At 40.3% G+C, this 20,372-nt stretch overlaps 2 protein-coding genes across 5 annotated transcripts in view; one reads left to right on the forward strand and one right to left on the reverse strand.

Annotated features, from left to right (window-relative positions):
• The window catches only part of nup37 (nucleoporin 37), a 17,863-nt gene extending 10,475 nt beyond the window's left edge, over positions 1–7,388 (forward strand). For all 4 annotated transcript variants that reach the window (XM_008400900.3, XM_008400901.2, XM_008400902.2 and 1 more), the window contains exons 6-10: positions 4,276–4,366; positions 5,484–5,668; positions 5,740–5,790; positions 7,035–7,128; positions 7,205–7,388. In XM_008400900.3, coding sequence (XP_008399122.1) covers positions 4,276–4,366; positions 5,484–5,668; positions 5,740–5,790; positions 7,035–7,128; positions 7,205–7,318 — 535 coding nt within the window. In that variant the 3' untranslated portion in view covers positions 7,319–7,388. The remainder of the gene's footprint in view (positions 1–4,275; positions 4,367–5,483; positions 5,669–5,739; positions 5,791–7,034; positions 7,129–7,204) is intronic.
• A 4,020-nt stretch (positions 7,389–11,408) lies between these two features.
• th2 (tyrosine hydroxylase 2) lies at positions 11,409–20,012 on the reverse strand. The gene is made up of 12 exons (XM_008400912.3): positions 19,490–20,012; positions 17,243–17,420; positions 17,084–17,172; positions 15,185–15,252; positions 15,056–15,106; positions 14,836–14,981; positions 13,925–14,060; positions 13,779–13,848; positions 13,634–13,690; positions 13,162–13,257; positions 12,952–13,085; positions 11,409–11,734 (listed from the first exon to the last, which is right to left on the reverse strand). The coding sequence occupies exons 1-12, from the start codon at positions 19,778–19,780 to the stop codon at positions 11,569–11,571; spliced, it is 1,482 nt and encodes a 493-aa protein (XP_008399134.2). The 5' UTR covers positions 19,781–20,012; the 3' UTR covers positions 11,409–11,568.
• Between the last annotated feature and the right edge of the window lie 360 nt (positions 20,013–20,372).

Genomic DNA, 20,372 nt, shown 5'->3' on the forward strand with positions numbered 1-20,372 from the left:
AGGACAGCCTCCACTATAAGTTTGCTTAGTTTTGTCATCGCCGTCTCCTGCGGCGTTGGGAACTCTGCTGTAGTCAGTATGCAACCTGACGCCGCTGCATCAAGGCGGGGAGCCGCACTCCACTTCCTCGGGCTGGATGGAGTCTGAGCCGCGCTGCGGGTGGAGCAGGGTGGAGTCAACGGGGCGAGGGAGGGAGGGGGGCGTGCCACCTAGAGGTCAGAAGGCCGCACTGCAGGGTCCTGGGAGGATCTGGAGTTGACGGAGTTCACGGCTGAACTCGGATAACACACACCTGCAGCTCTGAGCTGGGCTTGATCCAGATCCCGGAGCCTTATCTGCGTCTGCATGTGTTCTGTTAGGGAAAACCCGTCACAGCTGCCATATTATCTCATCCCTTCTGAATGAAGCGGTGGAGCCTTTTCACTTTAAATGTAACTATTAAACAGACAGTTTTAATCAAATATTCAGTACAATCACGTACTCGCATTTATTGTGTCGTTTATCAAAGATATGCACTAATTTGATATTAATATCTGCATTGAAAAAATAATACAGCGTATTGGTGCAGATCTATCTAATTCTATGCTTTGTCCTTTATTATGATTTATTTTACATTATATTTAAATTCATAATTGCACTTCCTGAGCCATTTAAAACAATGTTGCAACTTATTTTCACATCAACATATTGTTTCAGTTTTTTATTATTTATTTAACTCCTAATTTAACTGACTGAACAAATTAAAATAGTTTTGTTTTTTACGTTTTGACCAACCTTGTGAAGCTACTGGTGTTTTAAAGTGCTGTACTGGTAAAGTTTTAATTAAGTATATTTATATCTGTGTTTAAAAAAAATAAACCTTTTTTGTCAGTTTAGTACTGTTTATTAATAAACCCTCTGTATTGATATCAGAAGTGAAAAAAGTATCATTATCGTGATAAATTTCTAATTATGATGATTTTGATTTATTGTTGTCATGATAAATTTATCATGTTAGTTATTTTCTCCACTGTTTGATCAATTAAACTGTGATCAATCTTTCTCGATGTCGACAGAACATTTGTATTTTATGAACTTGTTATGTACAAGTAATATATTTCAGCTTGGGCTGGATGATAAAGTAATAACAATATATATCGGGAATAAACGTGTGATCAAAATCGATCAGTAATATCCAATGATGTTACTGAAATCCGATCCAGAACCACACAGCATTCTGGGAAAGTAGGCAGAAGAAAGACTTAAGCCGCTCCACCAATCACAGCAGCTAAGCAAAGTTAGTGGAATCAACTCACTCTCTTTGGTTACCTAGCAACTCACTCGTTCCTTGGTTACCTAGCAACTCACTCGTTCCTTTGTCACTCGTTCCTTGGTTACCTAGCAACTCACTCGTTCCTTGGTTACCTAGCAACTCACTCATTCTTTCGTTACCTAGCAACAGCCTGTTCAGTAACTTGCGCAGCAGTAGTTTAAGGTTTTGCCGCTGTACCTCATAACTGCCTAAAACTTAAAAAACAACAGTGGTGCATGAAAACTGTGGATAAAACAATAAATGTTTGCAGTATTTTAGATCTTTAATCAATCAAAGATTTAATCAATATCGACTGATACGTTTTTCAACCGTACTTATCTAAGCATGTTCTTCTGGGAAACATTTATTTTGTGGAGGAAAATGGCAAAAAAATAAATAAAAAAATGCTCACTGGAGGAAGCAGACTCCTGATTTACACAGTTTGACCCTGTTATCTCCGTCCAGAGAGCCGCTTTTAATTATTTACCCTTCTCCCTTAAAGAGAACCGGCTCTCGTTTCCCCACTTACTGGAAGCACAGAGCAAACAGTGAGGCCTCTGCTGTTTTCCTTCACACTTTGATAAGACAATACAGGACCTCATGCGACCTTTTCAACTCTGCAGTGCATGGAGGCAGAAAGGTCTTTCACCTCTTCCTGCAGAGGTTCTGTTTTTGTGGAGAGCCGCTGCTCTCCGTTCGCAGGGCAGCGTGGTTGACCAAAAGTTTGGCTGTTGGTGGTATTGCGTGCGATTGAGCTCCGCTTGGCAACCGGTCAGAAAGAACAGGGTGTAGTTGTTGTTTTCCTCATGCGGTCCAGTGGGTTTCTTCTCCGCAAGCGAAAAGAAGCCCCGAGTTTTGACGGGGCTCTGTTCTAGCAGGAGACACGGGGAATGTCCTCACTCACGCCACAGGATGGAACAAAGCAACCTCCTCTATAAAAGTATTAATACCTCAAACTTATTCACTTTTTAACATGCTAGAATCACAAATTTCAGTCTATCTTCTTAGGATTTTAGGTGATATAAAACACAAAGTAATCAATTAATGTGGAAGAACAGTTTTTTGGTGGTCAGGGTAAATAAATTAGATAAATTATCTAAAATTCAGGCCTTAATATCAATTATATTAATCCCAAGTCTTACATTTTGACTAGGCAGAACAGAACAATTTAATCCTATAAATTTATGTAGTATTTTTTTCCATATAGAAAAATTATGCGCAGACGTCTTCACTCACTACGTTCTCTGACTCTAGGCAATTAAGGCTACTAATAACAAGATGCTAATGCTTGCTTGCTAGCTAGCTAGCTAGCAAACTGAGACTCAAGGTGGTTAAGGTAGCAAGCAAACAAACAAGCTGTTAGCAGCTGGTAGCCAAATATCATGATGTGAGTCATGCACAGACATGACTAAACTATGATGGTAAAACTGGTTAGCAAGTAAACAAACAAACTGTTAGTTGGTAGCTAGGAATCAGGCTGTGACTCAAGGCAGTTAAGCAAACAAACAAGCTGTTAGCAGCTGGTAGCCAAATATCATGCTGTGAGTCAAGCTGCTAATGGCTTTAGCAGCTATCGTATGGCTCTCTAGCTGGCTATCTAGAGAGCCAGGTTGCTCTATCTACCTAGGTAGCTCTCAGAAGTAAAAAAAGTAGCTCTCAAGCTAGGTAGCTAACAAGCCGTGATATAGGTCTTAGATTTTATTCATAGTGGTCTCAAGTTAAATTTGAGTTGGTGAAACCTGCATGAACCCTGGGTGGTTCTAACATTAATTTTACAAATAAAAATCTGAAAGGTGTGGCTTGCAATTGCACCTAGCCTCCTAGGTGCAACTGCAAGCCACACCTAACCAGGTGTACTTTGTGTAACCACCTTTTTGCTTCGACTACAACTGCAAGACTGATGGAGTTTGTTTCTAGCAGATTTATATAAATGGAAAGATTTTTGTTTTTGCTGCACTTTGTTGCAAAACTTTGCAGCAACTCTGTGAAACAATGCTGCCACCACCATGTTTCACAATGGAGAAGGTGTATACGGGGTGGAGTTCCTTGTTTTTGTTTTTTTAAATATTTTGTCATCAATTTTATGTGCGTTTTCATGTGGATTTGTCGCATAAAATCACCTAACTTGATAAAACGGGAAAATGTTCAAGGAGTGTAAATGTTTTTATAGAGAAATTTGCGCCTAAATGCTCTGCTGATGACATTTCTTAGACTTTAGTAGCATTCCAGAGTTTTCGTCTCGTCCTGTAAGTCTTCGGCTGCGGCTAAGCATGAATCCAGAATCGAGGAACAACAGAGGTCAGGCTGTGCTTTCTGTTTCATTTTCACCGAATTTCGGTCCCGCTCTCTTTCCTCCGCCTGACGTAAGTGAGCCGCCCACATCCAAACACCGGCTGCCATCCGGATGAAGCGTAGCGCGGCTCCGGCTGTCGTTTCCCTCTGTCAGGGAAGGGGGAAAAAACTCCTTTTCCCTTTAAAAGTGGGAAGCGTGTGTTCATCATAAGAAAACAGCAGAGGTTTGATGAATTAGGGGCAGCGTAACCTTGAATGTGATCCATTATAGCCCTGTTGTGCAAACTCAACGCTCCAAAAAGGGGATAATTGGGCGTACTGTTTGTGAAAAAAAGGATTATTTGGGATTATATCAGTCAGAGTCGAGGATGTTTGTAAATGAGGAGCGTTGGAAAGCGAATTCCTTCTCTTATTATTACATAAGCATCTGAGTCTGTTTCCTAGTTTTAGGCTATATTTAGGCGTTAATTAGGAAAAAGCACTGATCTTTTGCAGGTTTCAGACCAAAAGCTGTTCTCATGTCAACAAGAATTAGTCTGTCACATCGCTAATTGCAGAAGATTAATCTCACACAGGCTTGTTTTTTTCCCAATCATTTCTAAAATCAAAGTAGGTCAAACAACAAGTATTTTTAGTATTTTTAGTGAAGTATTTTAATTGTGTTAATTTCCCCGGTGGTGTTGTGTCGGCAGGCTGTGGGACCTGGACGGGAATGAAACGGCCGTCCTGAGACTTCGCTCTCCGGGTATGAGCGTCTGCTGGCACCCACAGGATGTATTCAAGGTGGGAGGAAGTTGTTTTGAACTATTTTTAACATACTATTTTAGTCTCAGAGGAGCTAAATAAACCTTTGTCCTTCGACTAAAACATAAGCCGTTTCTTCTGTCTGAATAAATTAAGTGTATTTTTGTGAGAAATACATTGAAATCACTTCTATAGCACAGATAACACATATTTGAATGAATAGTTAGATGATTATTTCTTAGGTTTAGCTTTTCAGGACATAAGAACCTGAAAAGCTTCTTATGTTCCCAATAAAAGCCCAGATCATCATCCCTACACCACCGTGCTTGACTGTTGCAGCGTTTTCTGTCAGAAAAATTTGAGCTTTCCCTGGACTTTTTTTCTTTCTTCTTTCCGTTTAACTTGATGAACAAACTCTGAGTCTCAAAAAACTGCAGTGTCATGACTTTTTTTACTTTAAATTCTTGTTAAGCTCAACCTGTGCATATTGAACAATGCAAATTTTTCTAATTCAGGGTTTCCCTCAGTGAATTATAAGTCTGGCGGCCCACCAGGCTTTACTTGGGCCCCCACCAGGCTAAGCACAGCTTATTTATTTTTGTTTTTTAAGACTTTACAGTTGATATTCAAGCATTAATCTTCCAATAACACATGATTATCAAGTGATATTTTCAAATTTCCTGTCAATTTAAAAAAAAAATTTTTAACTCAAAAGCACAGCGGACCGCTGAATGAATGGCTGCGTTAACACCCCAAGCACCGCGCTTAGCAACTTTTCTAGGGGAAACGTTGTAATTGAATTGCTTTTGTTGGTACTATTGACAGCAAACTATGCTTTAAATACTGCTTTATTAAGACCTGATCACTATTCAAGCAGCAGAGAAGTAATTTTATAAAAATTCAATGTTTTTTCCATCATTTATATGTGGAAAATTATACTAAAGATGTGTTGTTTTGCAGATATATTTAGTTTATCTCTACTTACGTCTCCTAAAATCATTCTTTTTGCTGCAGTAGAGACCGTCTCCTTTTGTTTTTTTGTGTCTTATCATTAACTTTTACATGTAACATGCTAACTGGGAGCCACAGCGATCAGTTTGCACAAACTGGTGTTTCTGGAGGAACTGACCTCTTCTGGCACGTCTTTGCTGATCAGTTAATGGTGGCGGAGAAGAAGGGGACGATTCGCTTTTACGACCTGGTTACCCAGCAGGCCATTCTGTCGCTGGACTGCGGGCACAGTGGGCCGCTCATGTCCGCCGACTGGTGCCTCACGAACACCATCAAAGTCGGCGCCGTGGTGGGCAACGATTGGCTAATCTGGGACATCACGCGCTCCAGGTGAGGGAAGGACGAGGCGAAGCTTCATTCATTCATCTACAGAACGTCTAATTTATGTTTAATTCATCCAGTTACCCTCAGGAGAAAAGACCGGCTCATAAAGACAAAGCACGACTTTTCAGGTAAGGAACTTTCTCCTTTATCTCTTAAATTTGGATTCTTAAACTGATCCATGATTAGTGGAACATTTTTGCCTAAATGTGTTGCCATTTTCCTATTAACAAAAAAATTGCTGTTTGTGATACACCAAAACTTATAATTACTTCAAAAATCGACATCTTTTGTTACATTTTTCACCCCTGGAGGTTGCCATTTATTCACCCGATGGGTTGATGATGCATTCTGTACTGGAGTTTGCACACAGGAAGGTTAACTTTACCCCAGTTGTTGTTTATCATATTGCGTTTGACTGGAGTAATTTTAGATAATGCCACACTGTGTCACTGTTTAAAAAAAAAAATAAAAAAATTAAAAAATGGGGAATTTGGATCATTTCCCCACATGAAAGAAAGAAGAGCGAAGTGCGAGAGCCGGAGCAGAACACAACGTCCGAAGGACCTAATCTGTGCTTTCAACATTTCTCTCCAGAAGACTTTGAGTCATTTGTAGGAGCAAAACTAAACAAGGCTCTAACAAGTGATCGTTACCTAAACTAGATAAAAGTAAATGCGGTGTAGCACTGCTGAGACGGGCAGAGCTGGAAGCTTTTGAAATGCTAATGGTACTACTGCCTCCGATACTAAATCCACCGACCCGACCGGACCGAGGTGAGACCCTAAACAGCTGTTACCACTACACGGGACCCTATACAGCACAGAGCTATAGAGCTATAGAAGTACTTACTGGATCACACAGTCTGACCAGAGGAAAGAGTCATTCATTATTTAATTTATGACGCTGAAGGCAGCAGCAGCTTCTACGGCCAACTCTGTCCTCTTCCTCCCTTTGGTCAACAATAAACAAAGCTGCCAAAACACCCGTTACACTCCTCGTCATCACCTCATTTCTACGCTACGATCGATTTCAACGCTCCGCCTTTTCAAATTGAAAAGGCTTAATAACATTACTCATCACTGCTTTGGCTGGATGGAGCCAGGCAGTTGCACCAATTTGATGCCATTTACCCAGAATGCATTGCAGCTTGAACAGCATGGCGACTTTCCTGTGGCAATATTTTATTAAAATCTATAAAAACTAAATAAACTACAGTACTATTACTGTATTGTTTTTACATCTAATAAAAATATTTTCCAAATAAATTTGTTACAACTAATCATGGATCCCTTTAAAACCTCAAAATGATCCAAAATTGAAAATATCAACCCTCTTTTGTCAGACTTTTTATAGACACTTCTTTTCTCTTCAGATGGTCCGTTGCCAATGAAAACCTCTTTGCCACGACTGGATGTCCTGGAAAAATCAGCAGTCAGGTTTTCATCCATCATCTTGGTCACCCACAGGTAGGTTTTCCTTCAACCAGACAGGCAGGTGCTCTTATTTCATTGCCGCTGATGCTTACCTCCTACATCGTTGCAGCCCGTTATGATCGGATCGTCTTCAGTCGGATCGGGCCTCAGTTGGCACCGGATGCTGCCGCTCTGTGTGGTTGGCGGTGACAGGAAGCTCTGCTTTTGGACGACTGAAATGTAGCAACTCTTTGAATGCATGTTTTGTTGTTGTTGTTGTTGTACGTTCAATAAAATATATCTTTTCACAATCATTTATGAATTTGTGTGAAAGAGTATGGAACTACCTGCATGACGGAGATTTTTTTGGATCCTAAAGTTTAAAGCTTATACTCCAGTGTTTGGAAGTGGTCCTTTCTCATTTAGCAGCGAACTCTGAAGGAAAAGTGCTTAACGTTTAGATTTTTTTCCAACATTATATTTCACAGAGTTCTTGCCAAGTCTGGACAAGCCTAAAATCTTATTTTACTATTCTCCAGGCCTGGAAAAGTATGGAAAAACTAATGAGATTGTATGAAAACATTTGTATTTCCAGGTTTTATTCTCTAATTGTCAAAAAGTTGTCTGTTATTCCTTATGTCCTTCCTTTCTATTTTCTATTAGTCTTTCTGGATTACCATAGATCTATGGAGAACTTTTATATTTTATTTAAAATACTGGAAACTTCAGTCTGATCAGTGTAGGTAAAATCTTCTGCTCATATTTTCTGTTAACTTTAACAGTAATATATTTAAAATGTTTTGTGTGTTTACAGCCATTTGAAGCAATGATTGACTCCCATTTTCTTCACGAAGTGAAATCTTACGGTTTTAATAATTTCTGTTCTGAAGCACAAGTAGAAGCAACCTCAATTTCTATGAATATAAAAAAATACAAGGAAATGACACCATTTTGTCTGCGTGTGGTAATATTAAGGAGCCTTGTCGATGTTTAAAAATGGCGGTCCTGGTGAAGTCTTGTATCGTTTTGGTACTGTGTGAGACTGAGAAGGAAAAGCCCAACCTTTGGATCTCCAGCAGTTGGCGATGTTGCAAGACGAGGTAAAGTAATGTACCCTTAAATTACTTTACCTTAAACTAAGTTGATGATTGTTCTTCCTTCTAGGGGTCAAATTTCATATAACATTAGAATTACAAAACAAAATTTGCTTAATGGAAACATGTTAATTAAGGAAAAGTTTTTGCAGTAGAATGTTATTTTTTCGGCTGTATCAAATTAGCATATTTTGCAGAACTGCAATGGAAACACTTTGAGTTGCATCAACAACCGGATGTTACTACCGGCGGAAAAGACGAAGAAGACGACAGGAAGTTGTAGGATGACGGTGCGTTACATCTGTTTTTCGATATTAGTCGGTCGTTGACATCACGCATGATTTGCATGGATTTTTATTTGTTGCTCTTTAAGCTGAACATGTAATAACTTTGGTTACAGTACATGCAACTACTCATTTCTGTTTGCAAGCTCAAACCGAACTTTTTCAACATTTTTAAGTACCTGAGTCAGGCCTGTCATTCCCTCTCCAACCCCGTGTTAAACCTGAAATGTCATGTTGGAGCTGCAGAGCCGGGAATGTTCTCATTTCTTTGACAGGCAGTCACCTGTTTCCACACATGTTGCAGGATCAGCGCTAACAGAGCTGCTCATTGTACTGAAACACACTGGGATGTATTGTGCAGCCGTTCGTCTAAATGACAGATCGAAGTGAGAAGAGGCAGCAAGAAGCACCGTTCCTTCAAACCTCCTCACCAGCCTTGTATGTTTCTTGGACTGGGCCGTTCACCGCTGTCCGCTGAAGCAAAACGTGCCACTGCTACTTTGTTTGAATGAGTTCAATGTTTTCTCTTGAATCTCATGACTCATGGACGCCATCTGTTGCCTGACAGTCAGTACAACGCCTCTTTTTGACCATCTTCTGGTCTTTCCTGTAAGCACGTCCTCGGATGCTTACCTTTTTGCTCTGAAAGAAAGTTTTCATGCCTCACGAGCAATTCGATCCTTCGCCTTGGTGTGCACACTAATAACAAACTGTGAAATGGGATAAAAGTGAGATCAGACTTCCTCAAAACCGGCTTTCCTCTAATCTTCCCCTCAGATAACTTTAATCCCTGACTCAACACAAAGAGAGCAAGCAGAAATAATGAGGAGCGTGATGTGAGAAGATGGAGATTACGGCTCTTTGAAGCTGGTTTGTTTGCAGACCTTTCCCAGGATGAAACGATTCATTTTGATCTTGATCAAATGAAGGAAATCAATGGGAAAAATAGTTAGCTGACGCTGCTTTTTGTGTGGAGTTTGATCAGCTAAACTGCATAAACTAAAGATGCATTATTCATAAACAGTCCAGGGAAGAGGTTGGGCTTTTTAAGGCATGATTAAATGTAAAATTGTGATATTTTTGAAACACAAAACGCTGTGTCGCCTTTTACACCAACCTAGACCTATGTGAAAATGTGATCACCTGCCATTTAATTAACTTGTAAGATCAAGAAATTAAAATTGAACCAACAAAAATAGGGTTAAAGATCTCAAAAAATAACTCATCATGCCCTGATCTAATAAAATTCAAAAAAAAAATTTTTACATTCATTGTTTCAAAGCCTTTAGGACTCCAGTGAACCATAGTGAAAACCATTACCCACAAACAGTCATACAGTACACCAGAATGAAAGGTTTGGAGTGGCTAAATCAAAGTCTGGACTGAAATTCAATTGAGATTCTATGGTATGACCTTCAACAGAGGCCGTTCAGGGTATAAAAAACCTTCATTGTGGTTGAATTAAACCAGTTCAGGTAGGAAAAGTGCGATTAAATTCTAGTTTTCACAAACACTTGATGGAAGTTGTTGCCTTCACAGCATCAGGTATCTAAATCAATCTAAAACTCATGTACATCCCACGATTCAACCACTCAACACCATTTTTACTGACCCGCCCACCACATCACGTTTGGACCAAAAGTCACTCCACTGTTGCCACTGAGTGATCTTTCAGACAAAACAATCTGTATTAGGTCAGGCTTTATGTATATTGATGATCATTCAGAAAATTGCCATCGGTGCACCATTGGTCTTTTCAATTGCATTTGCATTCAGACCAATGCAATGCCAAAAAATTGCTTATGCAGGATGTTTGGTTTTCTCCAAGCATGTTACTCTGCATTTTGACCAAACATCTCTATCTCTTCTGCTTGCAGGAGATTGCTGCAGAAGTCTTGTTCATCCAGATGAAGTGTTGCAATCCTAAATTCTGACATTTAGAGATTTTACCCTTACAAACAAGATGTACTTGATCAGTCTTTTGCCCCACTGTCTTTGTAAGGGTGCAAGAAGATGGATGGATGGATAATTCCCTTCAGTCCTGAGGATAAAATGAACTTGATGACCTTGTCTGCAGCCCAGCGGCGATAACCTTGCCAGCTTTAAGATGGGCCTGGCCTGACATCAGAACAGGAGACGCTTTTTCTTGGATGACGCATGAAAGGCACATGAACTGAACTGAATCCCTCCTTGTGGTTGTCCAGTTGCTGCAGCAACCTGCTTTTGTTTAGCGCTTTGTGGATTCGCATCCTGAAAACACAACTTCTGTGGAGGATTTGTGGGTTTTGGGGAGAGAATGATTGTAGAACGAGATTCACTAAAGTATAAAGTGTGAGATCTTTTCCTCTTCTGCAAACACAGGCTTTCCCAGGGAGGTTTGATTTACCGTGGAGTCCAATTATGGGAAAAAAAAACGCTTCCCAAATCGCTGCGGCTGACGTCTTGATGATGCTGTTTCTTCATGAATCCAGCAGATGAAGATGATCCATCTTCTTGAGGGACAGGCCTGGAGTGAGCTGGTGCGATACGCACTGTCGCCTGAGATCAAATGTTGGTCTTCTTTCAGAAAGAAGGAAAAAAAACAAACTCTCCAGTCGCACGCAGAGGGAGAAACGAAGCGAGAAGAGCATCTGTCAGCAGCGCAGCCCTGCAGACCGTGCTGCGGTTTCACTGCAAGGTCTCTGTGACCTGGTACCGATAATGTTCTGGGCCTCACTGTTGGCTTTAGCCCCGTCCAGCAGAAAGGCAACACGATACTCGAATCATTCATAATTAGCTCCTTCCCTTTGCTTAATAACACACAAAGACAAATGGCTTCCAAGAATTTCTCAAATGAAAACAGTTGGTTTGGAATTAGAAGCTAGAAAATGGTCTACCAGCCTCCTTTTCTTTCAACTCTTCTTGCGTCAGCAACTTTTCCTGCCTCTTTTGAATGTAAAAACCGAACTTTTGAGGACACATTTCATGAAAATAAACATTTATTTCTCTTTTTACATAATCTTTACCTTTCAGACACACAAGAAGTCTAGTCAAGATTTTCTACGATTGGAGATGTTTACAGAATCAGTTGGCTTTTCTTCAAGTTTCTGGTCTCTGCTGATGATCCAGTTTTGATCTTAGGATGAGTTGAGCTTCTCCAGAGCACTGTGGAGGGTCTTCAGGTCCTCTCGGACCTGGCTCAAAGCGTTCTGGACTTTGCTTGGCTGGTCCAGAACCTCCACGCTGCAGGTGAAAGGGTCGTAGCGGACTGCAAAGGGACGCTTGATGTTAGCAGAGTATTTCCTGTCAGAAAGAAACGCATTCATATCCATTACATCTCGTTACTCAGTAAATGGCTACAATATATTAAATGCGTCAATGATTTAGAGAAGAGGGGTCATTTATTCATCCAACGCACATTTAGGTCCAGAAGCCTTAGATAGCTTCACTGATCAAAGATTGGCCCATATTATGCCTGCTTAGAAACAAATGCTATGCACCACTTATTCCTTTCCTCACTGGTAGAAATGATAGTCTCCATCAATTGTGGCCAAAGTTTTCGCTAGTTACAAATATGTAGTGTCTTTTTGCATCAACTTAACACTCAAATTTTAGGCCGATTTGTCACCAATAAATTGTTCTTGAATGGTGTTTGACGTTTTTTTTCATTCATGGAAGCAATTGTCTCAGAACTGGAAGGAACCCCTCTTTCTGGGATGAGAAGGAACTCATACATGTGACAGGAAATCTTCACTTTGCACCAGTTTCCTCCTGTCCCCCCTTGGACTTCTCAATAAAATCCAATCTACCATTTGCCATCTTTCTTGTCACCAAGTCTTCAGTGTTCATCTAAATGTACATGTACCCATTTATTACCAGTCCTGTGCAATCTGCACTGGTGGCAACATGATTCTGGACCAAACTCCTATGTAGGAGATGTTGTGGATGTTGCTAGACTAGATAAGATTAGAACCGAGCAGAATTGCATAGGAAGCAAATTGCCATAGAAGTCTGAGATAAATTAGACATTGTTTACAAAATTTGTACAAATTAGTGACTTAATTTAACACATTTTTTTCTGGAGACCATTCCTTTTTCCAAATTAGCCCAATTTTAGTCCAGTTGAACAGGAAGTGACCTTGGACATCAATTTCCAAGTCTTGCCAAAGATTCTTAATTGGATTTCTTGTTATTATACTCCTGGAAAGAACCTAATCTCAGTGTTTCGTTATATCCAACTTCCCTCGCCTTTCTTAAGAAAAGTTTCCCCACAGCATTTTTCTTGGTCTGTTTAGTTTGACCTTTGCTATTTTCCCTACATGGCCAACAGGAAACAGGACTACTACTTCTCAATCTCAATAGAGGACAGACTGGTGGAATTCATGAGATTCTTAATTTTCTTGGCTGATTAATCCCTGTGACAACAGGTGGACAGGGATTTAATTAGCAGATAGTCTAATTATCTCCACATCTATTTGCTACTCTATAAACTTTTCTCATAAAGATCCCCCCATACGTACCTCAGCTTCACCTTTGCGTCCTCAAAGCTTTCAGATACAAAGTAAACCGACTGATAGGTTTGGTCCTGGTACGGCTGCACCGCCGTCTCCTCTGGGTTGAACGGCTTGTATTCGGGTTCGTTTGACAAGGCGTACTGAGGAGGGGAAAGGACCATCAGCACAACAAACAAACGCTAGTTTGTGTGTGAAGAATAAAAAAATGAAACTCACAACAAGCTCTCCATACGAGGAGAGGAGTCCAGCTCCGTAAGCTTTTACTTCACCGTTCTGCTTGCAGAGGCCAAACTCCACAGTGAACCAGTATAACTGGAGAGGAGAAGTACGATGGCGTGTTAAGGCCATTGTAGAAAAGAAGAGAAAAAAGAGTAAATTTCACAGAAAATACTCTAAAAAATGTCTAATCTTGTAAAGTTGAAAATTTCTGTCAAAAATCTCAGAAATGTTCTTTAAAAATTTCCTCAAATGTAATTTTTCTCTTGGAAATTTTTTATTTTTCAAACTCAGAAATGCCCGTGTTTTTTCTTGGAAATTTCTTAAATTAATCTCTAAATTTTTGAGGGTTTTTTTCTTTGAAATGTACTCCTTTATTCCTATCTACAAATCAAAAATATTGTTTTACGTGCAGAGATGCAGTTGCTGCGTTTTGCCACTAGATGGCAGCAGAGGCTCATATTTTTCCTACCGTTGAAAGTTTCTCAATCTCCTCATCTGAAGCTCCAAGCGAGGCGAGTCCAATCTCCTGGAAACAAACAAAATACGTTAAAAAAAAAACTATTAGAGGTGATACAGGTGAGGTGAGACAGTTGGACTGATATGGGAATATTTACCTGGGAAAACTGTGCGAATTCCCGATCTCCCAGCATGGGGATGTGTCCAAGCAGCTCGTGGCAGCAGTCCCTGTCAGGGCAGATTGATCCGAGTTAGTGAGCTGAACAGATGCTTTCATCAGCCTGATGCTGGAAAACGAACTCACGGTTCAGGGGAGTGCATGGGGGAAGACGGGTGTCGGATGTACTGGGTGCACTGGAAGACCCTGAAGGCCAAACTGGCTAAAAAGTCCCTGGCTGAGAGCAAGCCGGCGACCGGACGCAGCTGGAAACCAGTTTTCTCTAAACATACAGAGGGAAAGTAGACAAAAGTCACACATTTTTAAAAGTTGATGTTTTCTGTATTTAGGTGCTTGGGACTGGTGTATTTTAAGACAATTGGCATGAAAGAAGCCTGAAAAAATGTCCTGGAAAGTTTTGTCTAGGTCTGGATTATTTTGGAATATGAAAAAATTATTGCATTTCTACTATTCATTTGATTTTCCACTGCCTTTAAGTGAAACCTTATAAAACCTGTTTTCATTTTGGGCCACATTAAGGTCACAAAATGTTCTTAAAGGGCCGGCTGTTACAGAAAGTATTGATAACTGTTAAAACTGTCTCTGCATTTGATAGGCTCTTAAAAATAATCATATTCACCAGTTTGTCACCTCAATCGTTCCCTCCAGAATTTCACTTTTTTTGTAATTTTTTGCAAAAAGTTGCTAATTTAGAAATATTTGCAAGGGATTTTGCAAAAAATATGACGGTAAATGTGACCAGACACAATCGGCAACAAGATAAGAATAAATATTAGTTGTTCATATCTGCCTAATTTTATCAGACTGTTATGATGAAATATTTAAAATTTATTTTAAGTCGCTTTTTAAAACTTATTTTTTTCTTTCTCTGTTCATACGTCATTCTATTGTTTTATCGTTTTTATACATCACTTTGGTGCCGCCTCAAACCTGCTTTTAAAAGTGCTATATATAAAAATTTGACATTGACTGATGGAAAGCACCAAATCCAGATGTTTTTCCTTGTTTTCCAGAGAAATTGTTAATTTTTTTCTGACCTTTCAGGAAGGCGGACACGTCTCGGAGCTGAGGGATGCGATCCTCTCCGTATCCGCACTCGTCCTCCAGCTGCTGCAGGCTGTCCAGGAACTGCCTGCAGGCCAGGCTGGGATAAACGCTCCTCAGCTGCTGGTAAACCTTCCTCCTGTAAGCACCAGATGGAACGTCACCTCTTCTGTCACATTTCAGATCGTTTATCGCACGGCGTTTGTAGCTCACCATGTGGATATTTCTTCTGTTGTGTACTCCACCGTGGGCAGCGGGTCGCCTCTGCAGCAGAGACACAGTTTTAGGAGAGAGCTTTTTAAATTTATAACCAATATGAGACTTTAAGAGATTTTTACTCACTGTTTGTATCTAAATGCGAGTTCAGAGATGGCAGCTCGTCTTTTTCTGTACTCTGAGTCATTATATCCCTGCAGAAAAGAAGGAAATTAGATCAATTTACCTCTAGATTTAATCTTTGTGCAAACATGTCTGTACAAAATGTATGTATTTGATGGACCTTCAAGTTGTTCACCAACACCAGTTTATTAAGGACCAACTGGAAGGAAACTAAGGCTACATTCACACTGCACACTGAAGTGACCCAATACCGATTTTTTTTAGGCATTTCCAAATATGTGCGACTTGTATGACGACCTGAAAGTGTCCCGCATGCGCAGTAGAGTGCGCAATAACGTCACACATAGAAATCGTGCTCAGAGTTTTGCCAACCGCCACAAAGAAGAAGTGCTCAATGTTTGCCGAAGAAATAAGCATGGCTCCCAACCATAGACATAATGTAAAAGTAGACCCCGCATTGGCTGCTCCGGCACAGGAAATACGGCGGCCATCTTGGAGCGGTCGACCCTCCTATTTTGCTCAACCATAACAACAGAAGATGCCTCAGCACTGCAGGATATTGTTGTTCGGATCGATGGACTATTGATATGTGAGGGCTCCACAAACAACATTTGACAAGTAAGATGGACATATTATTGTGTATATTTTGTGATTAGAATATTACTTCACTGTATTTATGTCCACCGGCGAGATACCAGCTAATATTAGCTTAGTGCTTGGTGTAATTCGGGGTTCAGGCCCGCTTTGAAGGCTAACTGAGATTCCGTAAATCTAAAAAAAATTATTATTCACCAACATCGACTTAGATTATCTGACACAATAAACTACATTAGAAATGAAACAATGTAACATATATTATAAAACGTATATTACTTGTTATAGCATTCATCAGCAAAGTTTACACAGGTGGTAAAGACTATTATTTAATTCTTTCACTCTGTCAAAAGTAAGATACATCCCAAATCTGCCGTTTTTGTTTTGAAGGTTTCCTAAAGACACGATGTGAAGAAGAGGGAGATATCTTTAAAGAGAGACGGATTCACTGCTGCACGGATGATTCTCGGATCGGATTTTGGACTCAATGTCAGCTGCTGAATCACTTAAGCTAGAGCTCGTCGGCTGAAAAACATATCTATATACATATATATGTATGTATACAACATGTATCCAATATATGTTATTCAGTATTAATCATTATTTATTTGTGTTTGTATAGTTATATAAATATGTATTGATATTACTAAATAATTTATTAAATAAATTATGAACGGCTGTGTGCTTTGTAATGTGCTCATCATACATCAATATCAGAATATTCCATTTATATTGCTATAGCCACTAAGCATATTTAAAAACATACATAAATTATACAATTATTTATAAATGTAGCTTTGATAGATGTTTAAATATGGTTTCCAGTAGCAAAAAAGCGCGTTATGATCGATTAAATGCGCTGATAAGTCATTGTGCCTGCTAAACACATAAGGCTGAGTGGAGTGGTGGACCGCTCCAAGATGGCCGCCCTGGTCCGTGAGGCGTCTACTCTTATATTATGTTTATGCTCCCAACCGTGGAGCGTATCTTATAATGTTGAAGTTGTTGTCGGACCAGAACCAGCACGTTAACAACTTAATCCTCATTATGGTCCGTCATGGTTGTTGTTTTTCTTCCCGCTTGCGAGTATCAATGACGTTAGGGTCGGATTAACGCGAACTGGCCGATCAGATTCTGATCACATTTGAAAGGATCGGATATTTATCGGATATCCAAATGGCCTGGATCGCATTCGGGAGGGGGGGGGAATCCGACTTGTGTTGTTCGGACTTTCATGAAACTCAATCGGAATTGGTTCACGTCTTGCATTGTGAACGCAACCTAAGAGTTGTTTACATAAACACTCACAGGATGGTCGCAGTGCAAGTCTGGATCAAATTTCGTTATCAGCAGGTTGCACCTGTCCAGGTCTTTAATCTGTCGAGGAAACCAGGGAGCTGCAAAGACCGGAAACAGAAATCGGTTCATAAAGAGTCTAAATATTAAATCCCGCCTGTGGGGTCCTACCTTTCTCCTCTGGCACGGTGCGAACATCGTCGGCGACCCGTTTCAGTGAGTTGATGAACACGTCCAGGTCCGAGCGGTGGACCTCACAGCTCATGAAGAACTCCAGGTCAGGAAGTCCGCCGAACTTGGACTTCCTCCTGGGCCGGCTCTCCACGTGGAGAAGTTTGGCTTCAAACGTCTGAATGACCAGAAATATACACACAATGTTCGCTTTTCCATTCAACACTGTGGGATTTGTACAGCTAAAACAGGAAATTGGATATTTTTTAAATATTTTTCTAAGTTCAAGTGCTTGATTCTGGCTATTTTATTGCAGATATCTGCAGGCTTCCTAAATTTGTTAGATGATTTTAACTTTACACATTGAATTTTTTACCTATTTAACATCTTCAGGATCTCTTTTCATACAAATCTTCATAACGGGACTCTGAATTAATTGATTTTGGTGACAATTCAGTGAGTATAAACAAATAAAATGTTTGCATAATTAAATACATTTAAAAAGCAAACTCTTCAGATATTCTACTCTATTTTTTAGAAGTTATTTTAATTTTGAATTTGCATAACTTTTTGCAGTTACAGAAAATATAAAGCAGTCCTTCTTAAGCTAAAATTTAATTTACAAAGTACACAAAATAACTTTATTTCCATCCATTAATCCATTTTCTGCCGCTTCATCCGGGTTCGGGTCTCGGGGGCAGCAGCTTCAGAAGGGAGGCCCAGACTTCTCTCCTCAGCCACTTCTTCCAGCTCCTCCAGGAACCCCAAGGCGTTCCCAGGCCAGCTGAGAGACATGGTCTCTCCAACGTGTCCTGGGTCTTCCCCGAGGCCTCCTCCTGGTGGGACGTGTCCGGAACACCTCACCAGAGAGGCGTCCAGGAGGCATCCTGACCAGATGCCCGAGCCACCTCAACTGGCTCCTCTCGACGTGGAGGAGCAGCGGCTCTACTCTGAGTCCCTCCCAGATGACCGAGCTTCTCACCCTATCTCTAAGGGAGAGCCCAGCCACCCTGCGGAGGAAACCCATTTCGGCCGCTTGTACCCGGGATCTCGTTCTTTCGGTCATGACCCAAAGCTCATGACCATAGATGAGGGTGGGAACGTAGATCGACCGGTAAATCGAGAGCTTCGCTTTTTGACTCAGTTCTGTCTTCACCACGACGGACCGGTACAGCGCCCGCTTCACGACAGACGCTGCCCCAATCCACCTGTCGATCTCCCGCTCCCTTCTTCTCCCATTCGTGAACAAGATCCCCAGATACTTAAACTCCTCTACTTGAGGCAGGACGACCCCCCTGACCCGGAGAAGGCACTCTACCCTTTTCCAGCTCAAGACCACGGCCTCGGATTTGGAGGCACTGAGCCTCATCCCGGCCGCTTCACACTCGGCTGCGAACCGCTCCAGTGAGAGCTGCAGATCACGATCCGATGAAGCCAACAGGACCACATCATCCGCAAAAAGCAGAGATGCGATCCTAAGGCCACCAACTTTATTTCATGGTTTAAAAGTTGAATTAAATTGAACTTAAATCACAAAAATAGTCAAATTAAAGTTTTGCTTGAAAAGCACATTAGACGACTGTAAGAAAAATTTAAGTAAATTATTTTTGAGTTCTTCCTGGCAATATAGCAATGAATTTGTTATTAAAAGCAATTTTGGTGGCAATACAAATAATCTAGTACATTGATTCAGTGAGAATAAAATTAATAAATACATCATAAATAAATCAGAATCAAGTTTCAATTATGTGGATGAAACGATCAATTAGTGAATATTTTAGATAAATGCGAAATATTAATATTCATTACATTTAATTTTTCTGTCAAATCCTTTTAGTTTTGATGCGGCCTCATTATAAAATAAAATATTTGTTTTCAGTTATTAATGAACTTGAACTGGATTAAATTTAACTTAAATTTGCTCTCATAAATGAACCTTTTATACTAACTAATAACACGTTAAAAACAAATGTCAGTTTATTTATAAACACTTTAGAAGCAGATATTAACTGCACCAAAGTGCAAACCACAGATAAAAACACAAATAATAATAATAATGTAATGATACAAATGGATAAAAAATAATGTAATAATTCAGTAAAAAATAAAGCAATGTGATTAATAATTCAGTAAAATATTTATTTTGGAAATTTCTTTACTTTAAGCTGGATTTTCACCTTATAAAAAGGTTTTAAGAAATCAAATTTATACCAGGAAGTCATAAAATAACATAGAACTTAATTTCACCTCGAATATTTTCCCAGTTTGAAAGAATCCGGAGTTTTTCTCGCTGCTGAGGGCGAACAGGACGCTCACGGTGACCCTGCCGTCCTTCTCCTCGAACACGGCCCCGTCCCCGGACCGTGAGGGCCCCGCTGAGGGCCCCGCGGAGCCGCTGCCGATGCGCTCCCGGCGCGCATCCTCGATCAGGCTCTGCTTCCTGCCGCCGAGCGCCTGCGCCGCGCCGTCGGTCTTCATGTGTCCGCGCTGTGCTGCAGCTTCGTCGGTCACCGGAGCGAGCGGGCGGTGCGCCTTCATCCCCGCTGCCGCTGCGGGTCGGGGTTAAATAAGCGCTCCGAGCGGATTGATGGAGGTAAATTGCGCAGGCGCAACACGTGAGTCCGGCTTTTTGGGGAGCCGTGCGTCATTTTTCTATTTATGGGTTTTGTTTGGAGGGGAAAAAACAGTTCACCAGGTGAATTTAACAGATGTTTTCAAGCAGAAACATCAGGGTTACATAAATGTTACACACATAGTGATAAAAATAGGTTCTGTCTCATTAAGTGTGGATGCTCGTATTTTTCACCTGCACTTATTGAGAGATCTATGTTCAGGTGAAAAATGTAAACGATTATTTGAATAAACTTTATTCTGTCTCAGTTAAAGTGTCCAAACTTTAGATTTGTTCAGAAATGTGCTGGAAATTAAATTTGAACAAATTTAGATTCTTTAAAGTGTTTTATTTGTTTTCATCTAACTGGAAGTTTTTCCCAAATTATTTTTCATTCTGTGACCTGATTTGATTTATTTATTTTTACTGTTTTAAAGTAAATCAACCAAACAATTTTATAAGCAAATAGAGAAAATTCATAACAAAAACGTTAACCTTAAACATCCATCCATCATCCAT

This window comes from Poecilia reticulata, chromosome 23 (genome assembly GCF_904066995.2).
Source record: "Poecilia reticulata chromosome 23, P_reticulata-male-v2, whole genome shotgun sequence".
NCBI classification, from domain to species: domain Eukaryota; kingdom Metazoa; phylum Chordata; class Actinopteri; order Cyprinodontiformes; family Poeciliidae; genus Poecilia; species Poecilia reticulata.

Coding starts and splice junctions, on each gene's coding strand:
- th2 (XM_008400912.3), bottom strand. CDS start 19,780: ATGAAGGCGCACCGCCCGCTCGCTCCGGTGACCGACGAAGCTGCAGCA. Junction 17,173..17,242: donor CACCGTGCCAGAGGAGAAAG/GTAGGACCCCAC, acceptor CGGTCTTTGCAG/CTCCCTGGTTTCCTCGACAG. Junction 11,735..12,951: donor GACGCAAAGGTGAAGCTGAG/GTACGTATGGGG, acceptor TCTTTCTGACAG/GAAATACTCTGCTAACATCA.